This window comes from Agelaius tricolor, unplaced genomic scaffold (genome assembly GCF_023055355.1).
Source record: "Agelaius tricolor isolate 1412-34295 unplaced genomic scaffold, bAgeTri1.0.p SCAF_25, whole genome shotgun sequence".
Taxonomy (NCBI): Eukaryota; Metazoa; Chordata; class Aves; order Passeriformes; family Icteridae; genus Agelaius; species Agelaius tricolor.
The window spans coordinates 3,816,573-3,826,366 of record NW_027269285.1 but is presented as its reverse complement, the minus strand read 5'-3'; the positions used below and the strand labels follow the sequence as shown (position 1 = coordinate 3,826,366).

Sequence of the window (9,794 nt, the reverse complement as noted above, 5' to 3'; positions counted from 1 at the left end):
ATTTTGGCGAGGATCGGGGCTGGAGGAGCGGTATTTTGGCGGGGATCGGGGCTGGAGGAGCGGGATCGGGACGGGGGCCGGCAGCGGCGCTTCCCTGCCCGGCCACGGTATTTCCCTGCCCGGCCACGGTATTTCCCCGCCCGGCCGCTGCGCGGCGCTGCCGCGGGAGGCCCGCCCGGCCCGGCCCGCCCCGCTCCCCCCGGCCGCTCTGCCCCGCCCGGCCCGCGCTGACGTTGGACAACAAAGATGGCGGCGGGGAGCAGCAACTACTGGGAAGGCGAGTGGGGCGGGGGGTGGAGGGCACGGGGCGGCTGCGGGGCCCCCGGGGCACGGCCCGGGCACGGCAGGGCGGGACCGCCGCCGGGGCCCCTCTGCTCTCTCCCGGGCGGGCAGCGGGCGCGGGCGGTGCCGGCCTGTCAGCCATGAGGGGCCGGTGCCTGCTGAATGAAGCCCGCGGCCCCGCCGGACCCTCCCGGGCTGCGGGTGAGGGGCTGGGGGCGCCCAGCCGCGCCTTCCCATCGGCGTGAGGGATGCCCCGGCCACGAGGGTCCCCTCTCCCCTGTGGGTTTCTCTTGCTGTGGGGACGGGAGCCGCGGAGGTGCGGGGTCCCCGGGCGGGTCCGTGACTGTCCCCCGGGCCCTGCAGATCTCCGGAAGCAAGCGAGGCAGCTGGAGAACGAGCTGGACCTGAAGCTGGTCTCCTTCAGCAAGCTCTGCACCAGCTACAGCAGCTCCCGAGACGGAAGACGCGACAGGTATAGGTACTAGCCCGTTTCTTTATGTTTTAAACGCTGCCTGTGGTGCTTGGTGCGGTTTTATCGTTTGCTCAGTGCTGGTTCCGCCTGTGGCGCTCAAGGCTTGGATCCTTGGGGGGCTTTCAGCGCTTCTCGCTGCTGGTGTTGCTCTGGATGTGATTTTGGTGTGTGAGTCAGGCTGTGGGTGACAGGTCACTAGGGAAAGCTGGATTTTGTTCTGTGTGGGATCAGTGAGCTTTTTAATGCTTGTTATGCTGGCTTAATTCCGAGTTTTTCTTGTATTAAACTAACAAGAGGTTTTCAGGGACTTCAGTATTAGGGGAATTTAGCTTTACACCTCCCAGGTGGGCTGGTGTGCTGTTGGTAATCCCAGTTTTAAGGGAACTGGAGCACTGAGCAGCTGTGCAGGGAGCAAGCCCTCTCTTCACAACCAGTGGCTATTTCTTCCTTCTTTCTGCTGAGGTGAGTAATAATCACAGAACAGCTTGGGTTGGATGGGACCTCAAAGATCATTTTGTTCCAACCCCTCTGCCATGGACAGGGACAGTGTTAATGAGAATAATAAGAGCTGCACATGTTTTTAGATGTGTGTATATACAGGTGGTCTCTGTGTATATACACGGGTAGTTCCTGTTTGCTTTAATTACATTTATGTTTGACTGAAGAATTAATGTGGTAAAACTCTTCAGGTGTATCTTGTGAGCCAGAGGTGGAATTATCAACAGCAGGAATTATCAACCTCTCTGTCCATTTGCAGCCATTTCTTTGCTTATTAACTGTGTCAGTTGTGAGTGTTGCTGCTTTAGGTATGTGTGTTGGTATTTTTCTATTTTATTTAATTTAGTAACTGAATCCATTTTATAATTCTCCCTCAATTTACAGTTCTGGAAGCCTGAGAGCACCTCAGCAATGATAATGTTACTCTTGAACAGCTCTAGTTTCACTTTTGTTTCTGTCTCTGTGCTGTTACTTGCCATGTAGTCCAATTGTTTTCATTATTTTTGCTGTCCTGTGCCAAACTTACTCTCTCACTCAAGGCAGAATACCAGAGCCATGAGTAGTCTCTGAGGGGTGTTAGTTGCCACAGATCCGCAGGCTGGTCTGAGATGTGACTTTTCCTTGTGGTTTCAGTTTACAAGCAAGCAGGGAAGGTGTGTGAAGCTAATTGTGATAAATGGTGAGGCCTGTGTTGCTCTGTGGGACAGTGATTGCTTAATAGGTCACAGGTTGTCTTAACACTGTGTTATTAAGGTGTGATTGTGTTGCTGGAGTAACATGCTAAAAGTGCAGTGCTCTCTCCTGCTAGTAAATAAATAAATCAAGTTAAAAGTTGGGGGAAAGAGGACACTGGTACCAGACAGGTGTGTGGTGTCAGGCATTTCTTCCCAGGAGAGATGGTATTTATTTCCTGCAGGTGATACTGTGTCTTCTGTTCAGATAAGAGTTAAAGCCATGCAGAATAAGAAAATGTAATTTTTTCAGAGCTTATTTAATCTCTAGCAAACCTGGGTATAGTGGAGCTTTCCAACCCCTCTCACTGGAGTTTCCTTATTTCTGGCACTCATGAAATGATGCAACTTTTCAGTAACTGCTCCTCCTCTTCTCCTTAGCTCTGACACAACTCCTCTACTAAATGGATCAAGCCAGGACAGAATGTTTGAAACCATGGCTGTGGAAATTGAGCAACTTCTGGGAAAGGTAACTTGAGTTACTTTGGTTTGATTTCAGCATTTAGGCAGTATCCCAATCCGGATTTCTGTGACGCATGTTAGGAAATCCCAGTGTGGGTATTAAACAAGGTGTGCATGTCTAGCTGCCTCCTTCAGCTTATGCATTTGTAGTTTTCTTGCAAGAATAAGCCATTTCTCATTTTCTGGGGTGTTTTTCCTCCTGCAGCTGACTGGGATAAATGACAAGATGGCAGAGTACACCAACAGTGCGGGCGTGCCATCGCTGAACGCGGCGCTGATGCACACGCTGCAGCGCCACAGGGACATCCTGCAGGTAACCAAGGGGCCTCCTCCCTGCCTCTGTGCTCTTTCTTTGGCTAAAATAGTTATTATTATTACCTCTGCTGGTATCACTGCACGCTGGAGTGTCTCACCAGGAGCTGTGAATGCCGCTGATTCCATCTCGCTTCTCTCCAGGCACCTGCTGAACTCTGAATTGAAAAAATTGTGCTTTTTATGTCATGTTGGTGACTAGAACTTAGCTGAGAAAGAGCAATAAAGGGTGCTGCCTTGTGTGGGTGGGTTTTATCTAGCAAAAGGGGAAATGTAATGAATTACCTTGTCTGTGTGGCTTGTCATGTAACAATGTGCAAGGGAACGTCACACACCTCAGAAAACATGATTGTAAAAGCTCCTAGGCTTCTCAAGGGAGATGAAGGAAATGTGATGGTTAAAGCTATCAGTCAGTGCTATAAATTAACCATGTTTTCATGGTATAGTACTCTTAAAATGCATATTTTATATGGCTGCTCATGTACAGTTGGATTTCTGCTTGGAATCTGTGTAGTCCATACACAGTGTGAAAAGCAGTAGCATTTGTATGAATGGTTACAGTGGTTTTGGTGCACACCAGCTGCCAGTTAAATTGTGTTTTGAGAAGTACCACCTGCCTGAAATGGTTTAAAATGTAAAATTGCATCTTAAAAATAGCAGTCATCTTTATTGTTCAGAAAAGACTTTTTTTATTAATCTGGTGAGAATAAACTCAAGAACATCTTCACCACACCAAAGAAGTAGGTTTTGTTAGGGATTCTGATGGGAAATTTCAACACAAACCAATTAATCAGAAAGGTGAGGATATCTGAAACTGGGAGAAGGAATTGCAGTGGATTTCCCTCCACAGCTGTAGCTGCAGCCATCCAATTTAGCAGCTATTCTAAGAGTAGTGAGTTTTAAGAATACTTTGGATTAACTTCCAGCATTTTTGCTGTTAAACTTCTGAATTGGTCTTGCACTTTGTATTAGAGAACAGTTGGCAATTTTAAAGGTGGCTGGATCTCCTGTGGCTGTATTGTGTTGCTCAGGACCCTAATTTTGGGATAACTGTTTGTTATTACAGGATTACACACACGAATTCCACAAAACCAAAGCAAACTTCTTGGCAATACGAGAAAGGGAGAATCTGTTGGGATCAGTACGGAAAGACATCGAGTAAGTTGTGTTTGCTGCAGCAAAGGTGTGGGACTGTGCTCAAGAGGAGAAAGTGCAGAGAATGCTTGGCATAGCTCACATGTCTGTGCTCTGAATAAAGCAGAAGAAGTTCCTTGAAGTCACAGTTCTCAGTGAGGTTCTGTTCTGTTGGATTTTAGGTCGTATAAAAGCGGCTCTGGCGTGAACAACAGGAGGACAGAGCTGTTCCTGAAGGAGCACGAGCACCTCCGCAAGTAGGTGTTGTTTCCTCTTTACTGCCTGACTCCTCTGGGGGTGAAACACCTGAATGTCACTCAGCTGGTTTGATGTTTATGGCTTGTGCTGAGTGTGAGCTGTGTGGGGTGGACAATGCTCATGGTAGTGTCAGTGACTGGGGCTTTAGGATCTTGTCAGTGCCAGTTTTGTGTTGTCTTCAGGGGCTTTTGCAAATCACTCATGACTCAAACCTCCTCCTCCCAAGGGAGTGGATGCCTTTCATTCTGACTGGAGTAAAGCTTAAGAAACTAAACAGAAACTCTCATGATTATTTGGCTGGGTTTCCCTCTCCTTTTTTTTGTTGTCAGTCAGACAGAGAAAAACCTTTTCTCCTTTTGTCTCTAGACACAAAGTGATGGAAGAGATTAATTCCTAAATTACCTATTCACTTGAATATTTGTAGATTGATTCTAGGTTAGCAGATAACAAGCCAAATGGAAAGCACTTTGTTGTTATTCCTGTTGCAGAGAGGACATTAAGTTATGAGTAGCTGCTTTGTGTGTCCTTGTTCAGCAAAACCAGCACTGGTGAGAGCAAAGAACTGGAGGGTTTGTGGTTTTTAGAGAGTCAGGAGATGGTTCTGCTTTTCCTGCCTCTCTCTTTGCCTGTAGTTGTGCTAAATCTCAGGCTCACACGAGAGGGCAGGCTTGCATTTAAAAAAACAAATAAATAAATAATTACATGTGGCTTTCTTATGTTTAAGCTTATAGCCAAAACAGCACGAGAAACTTCTACAGGAAATTAAATCAATTTTTTTTTTTTAAGTTGTGGTTTATCACCACTTCATCCTCAGTTTTCTGTAATGTATTTAAAACTTAAAAATTAATTGACTGAAAGCTTGAATTAGGACTTCTATTAAGCATGATCTTGAAATAGAATGGTAAAATATTTCTGGAGTTGTAAAATACCCTTCTAAGAAACTGATACTGCCCTGAGTCCATTACTTTGAAAAGTTTGCAAAAATGAAGAGCAGAAAACGTACAGCATTTTGTAAGCATTTTCTGGCAGATGTCTTCAGAATTTGAGCCTAACATTTATTGAGGCATTGATTATTTGGTTTTTTAAATAAACTAAACTTTGCAGTATGTTTACAGGATTAAAGTGCATGAACAATAAAGTTAAGGCAGTTTTAGAAATAGTTTAAAACCATCTGGGTGATTATTTGAAAATGTTAAGACTTGAAAAAAACCCACCACAACACTGAGGAAAAGAAAACCAGAAATAAGTGTGAGCTGGGGATCTTTAGTAAACAGGGCCAAAACTAATCATGGAATACTCTGCAAGGTGGAGATAACTGTAAGGGCTGTGAAGAAATCCAGTGTAAAAGGAGAAAACAACATTGGCAGGAAATCAAAGCTTGCAAAACTTTTGAATTGAAAATCAGCTCAGAAAAAGATACTGGCAGAGGAAATTATTAGAGAGTTTCAACATATTTGTCTTCAGAAAAGCAGTTAATGAGCCATTCATGCCAAAATGCTGTAAAAACTAAGCAAAGGTCCCAAGAAATCACCAGGAGCTGGCAAATTACACCAAACATGCTCCTAGGATAAATTGACAAGCTTTGTGTGAGTCATGATGCTGAATATTTGTAGTGCAGTAAATCCTGGTGCCAGACTAATTGACAGAAGCAGATGATGAATAAATATATTTACATGAAGACACAGGAATAAAAATCCAAATGTTTTCAGTGGAGTGAAATCTATGAAAAGAACTTGAAAAACAGACACAGGAATATAAACTTTACAATGTAATATTATATTCTCCAAAGCAGTGTAATAATGCCACAGGAATTACATATTCATGTCAGATATTGCAGCATTCGCTTGGTCTTGACCCTGCCTAATTTATTATATTAACTACTTTGCCCTATTACATATTTATTGCATGATCTGATAACAGAATGTGTGAGCTGCTGCCCCAGTGCTGAGTGCCAGACTCTTCTGTCAGCCTTTTCCTTCATGCACAGCCATGTGAGACAGGATAAACACAAACTGGGCTTTGCTCTGGGCTGTGTTTTCCATGAATTCTCTTCAAAAAGCTGCAGGCTGGGATTGTTTGTGGGGTGTCTCACTGGGGAGCAGCAGGAGAGACAAGAAACTTCTGCTTTTTTGCCTAAATCTGCGTCTTTCATTTTTGTGTCACATTGTGAACACCACAAATGAGATCCTCTTGATGCTACACGTGTAGGGAATCCTAAAAAAGGAGAGGAAGTGAAAAAAAAAAATCCGTGAGTACCAGATGCTGATGAATCAAAGGTTCCAACACACATTAGGCAGCAGGGAATGACAAAAAGCACTGAGCAAGCCCTGGCTCTCCATTAAGCCAGGAGGATCCTGGTCCATTTGGCCTCCCTTTCCCAGGGAGGGGCTGGCTGCTGTGTCAGTGCTGCTGGCAGCAGTGCCATTTCCACCTTGGAGTCCCCCTCGGGCAGGGGGCACAGGGGGCCCTGTGCTGCTGCTCCCACACCAGGGAGGCTGAGACAAAACACCTCATGTTCTTCTCCCTTCAAAAGCCTCACTGCTGCTCAGTCCATTTTATCAATCAGCTTTTTGTTGGGAAAGGAGGTTTGTCCACAAGTCCTGCTGGCTGTGGATAGGAGGCATGAAGTGTCCAAGTCACTCAGTTTCCTGTCTGAGTTCTAGACAGGTAATTCCAGAATAGCTTTACCAAGCACAGGAGAGATGAACAATAACACCTAATTTTTTAAATAAAAAATTCACTCCTGTTAATTAAAATAAGTTTGGCAGTCAGATGTTGGTGAGTATTGATGCCCTGTTAATATTTTTACCTGATACCTCAGATTTCTTGGCATGTCAGATGCTTAAAGAAATACCCAATCTAGTGTGGTCATGTTTGCTGATCATTTTTGAAATCTTGTTTTCTTGGGTCTGTGCCATTCCCTAAAGGTATTTTATCTTCTCTGTTTGTGTGCATTTGGCCAGGGGTACAAACAACTCATCCTTTTTCTTCTAATGCTGTTTTCCATCTAAAGAAAACAATTTTGATTAATAGATCTAGCTTAGCATTTTAAAAACTGCTCTGAAAAGTGCTGCCTCAGAGGAAACAATTCTGTTAACTTAGAGTCTGCCCTGAGAAATTCTGCAGTTATTGATGAGTTATAGTCTAAGTCAGCAAAGAAGGAATTAATGTCCTTGATGAAATTTGCAATATTGTGTGTGTATGCAAGTGAAAATCTCCCTTGTGCTGTAGGTGAGTGATAGCAGGGGGTACTGATGAGTTTGTGTAAAAATTGATGAAATCTTCAGAAGTTTAGATTGAAATTACAGGTGTTATTACCCATAATGAATTCCTTGTAAAACTGGGTGAAAACACACCAGTTCTGTTATTGTGGGGCAACTGTGTGATTATTACTTTATTACTCAGCTCCAGCACTCAGAAATTAGTCATTTATCCCTTGCTAAAAGAAGTGGCTGGTGCTGAAGCAGGTGCCTGTGTGGTGCAGATCTCATTAGCTGTGGTTTTAATTGTTGTTAGGTGACTGCATGTTTCTGCTGAGTGTTGCTATGCAGCCTGTGAATCTATCCAGTAAAAATTTTTATAAATCCTCTTAGTTGGGAGTCTCATGTGTGAGTGATGCAGGTAGATGAGATGAACCTGCTGTAAGAGTTCAGACACCCCTGTGTGTCTTAAAATACTCAAAACTGGCACAGAGAAGGTCAAAGTGCCAGAGTAAGTGGGTGAGGAACTTTTTTTGAAGGAGGAAAAAGAGGAGAGCAAACAAATCAGAGGGACTTGTGCTGCATGGGAAAGAGAAAAGAGGAATAAGAGAAGTGAGCAGAAGAAATAACAGGAACCTGCAGCAGTTGTGTAATGGTGCTAATTAATAATACATACCTGAGATGATGAGGAGAAATTAATGTTTGTGCAGTGCTTCATGTATGTGGAGTACTCTGGAGTAGTGAACGTTTTTATTGCTTTCATTATGGGATTTTGTTATCAGCAGAACTATTTCAAATTTCCTGCTGTTGTTTGGGCAGAAATGGGCACACTGAGTAGAGAATAATCACCAGGAAAACTGCTTCCAGACTTTGGTGGTGGTACAGGCAAGATCTTAATGGAGGGAGTGACTTACTGACTGTTTTTCCTCTAAATATTGTCTTTCCTGACAAATTTTCACTTCAGCACTGATTTGCAGAGAGAAATCAGCTCAACAAAATGCAGAGACATCTTGCAGGGTTTTTGATTACAGGTGATTTGATTTTTTGGGAGAGATCTGCCAGTTTCCTACCTTAATAGAATTTCTTTTTCTTTTGTTCTCCCTGTTCTCTGCTCTGCATGCCCTGGTTTCCATTCACTGTGCTGTTGCTGCTCAGGTTCCTGTGGGTTCCAGTGGAACATCAGGGTTGGGTTCAGACCAGAGAACTGTGCTTGCCTCCCTCCCCATCCCCTCCCTAATTTCCAGCTGCAGAGCACACACAGCTCCTGTGCAGTGACTGCCCCAGCTGGCACACAGTTCAGCCCTTCACCTCCTTCAGCTTCTCCTGGGAGCAGAGAATGCAGGAGAACCAGCTCATTCACCAACTCCTTTTTCCATCCCGAGGTGCCTGGGGAAGCAGCAGGGAGGGAGGAATGTGATCAGCTCTTCCCTGGGTGCCTGCTGCCCGCCTGCTCTGCAGCCTCACAACTGCTGAGCTCCGCTTTAGTCAGGCCCAGTAAGGGCTTCATTATTTTATTTTTTTTAATTACCAAACTTGCCTCTTAATTAAACTGATTTTTTGTTCCTGTCAGAGCAGAATGCAGTGTTCTTGTGGTTCCATTCTCTTCATTTGAATGTGGATTTTAACTGAAGCAGCACTTGGGAATGAATGATCTTTGTTCTGTAGCAGTTATGAAAAAAACCCAAGCAGCTCTGCCCTGGGAGGACAGAGGAGCCCTGCATGGCCCTGATTTGGAGGGTTTGGATCTGGTGCTGTTTGGTGCAGCCCTGCTGGGCAGGGCTGGAGAGGGGCTGCAGCACTCTGCCCATTGAACTGGAATTTACAGTGCAGGGAGGGATTGGGGAATCTAGGTTAAAACATCTCTCTGCTGGCCATTAATTGCAAGAGCTCTGGCAGTGGTGTGCTGCTGTTTTCCCAAACACTGTTGGCTTGTTTTCTTTGTTTCTGGAATAAGTTTGAGAAATTGCTGCATTAAAAGCGTGTGCCAGTGCTGGATGGCTGTGGTAATCACCTCACTGCTCTACCACTGAATAACTCAGGCTTTGGGGCAGGGCTCTGTGCTCTGTCTGAGCAGCAGCACAAAGAAAATGCTTTTCAAAGAAGGGATTTGAGCAAAGGAGGATTTTTGGTGTTGCAAAGGCTTACTTAAGGATGCACAACAGCTTGTCCTGTAATCCTGTTTCAAAATACAATTCCAGTCTGTCTTTCTGCTCTGTCTCCTATTCTGTTGCTGCAGAGTTTTCTTGATTGCATCAGTGATTCTTTCCTTTAGCCTTATCTCTGTCTGGGCTTGAATGGGTTTTATCTCCCAGGCTGCTGGCAGAGCCTCTGTCTCCTGGAGACTCCTGGCAGAGGGAGAGGCCACTCTGGAAGTGGCTGGATCAGCTTCCCCTGCCACAGTCCCAGACTGAATATGACACTCGAGCACATCATCTGCTCAACTGC

General features: G+C 44.9%; 1 protein-coding gene across 2 annotated transcripts in view; it reads left to right on the top strand.

The window, feature by feature from the left end:
• The first annotated feature begins 195 nt into the window (after positions 1-195).
• The window catches only part of GOSR1 (golgi SNAP receptor complex member 1), a 29,020-nt gene continuing 19,421 nt past the window's right edge, over positions 196-9,794 (top strand). The window contains exons 1-6 of one of the 2 annotated variants that reach the window (XM_071447510.1): positions 196-277; positions 646-754; positions 2,365-2,452; positions 2,651-2,758; positions 3,824-3,915; positions 4,074-4,148. In XM_071447510.1, coding sequence (XP_071303611.1) covers positions 247-277; positions 646-754; positions 2,365-2,452; positions 2,651-2,758; positions 3,824-3,915; positions 4,074-4,148 — 503 coding nt within the window. In that variant the 5' untranslated portion in view covers positions 196-246. Of the gene's footprint in view, positions 278-645; positions 761-2,364; positions 2,453-2,650; positions 2,759-3,823; positions 3,916-4,073; positions 4,149-9,794 lie in introns of both variants that reach the window. The other variant, XM_071447509.1, reaches the window with a different exon arrangement.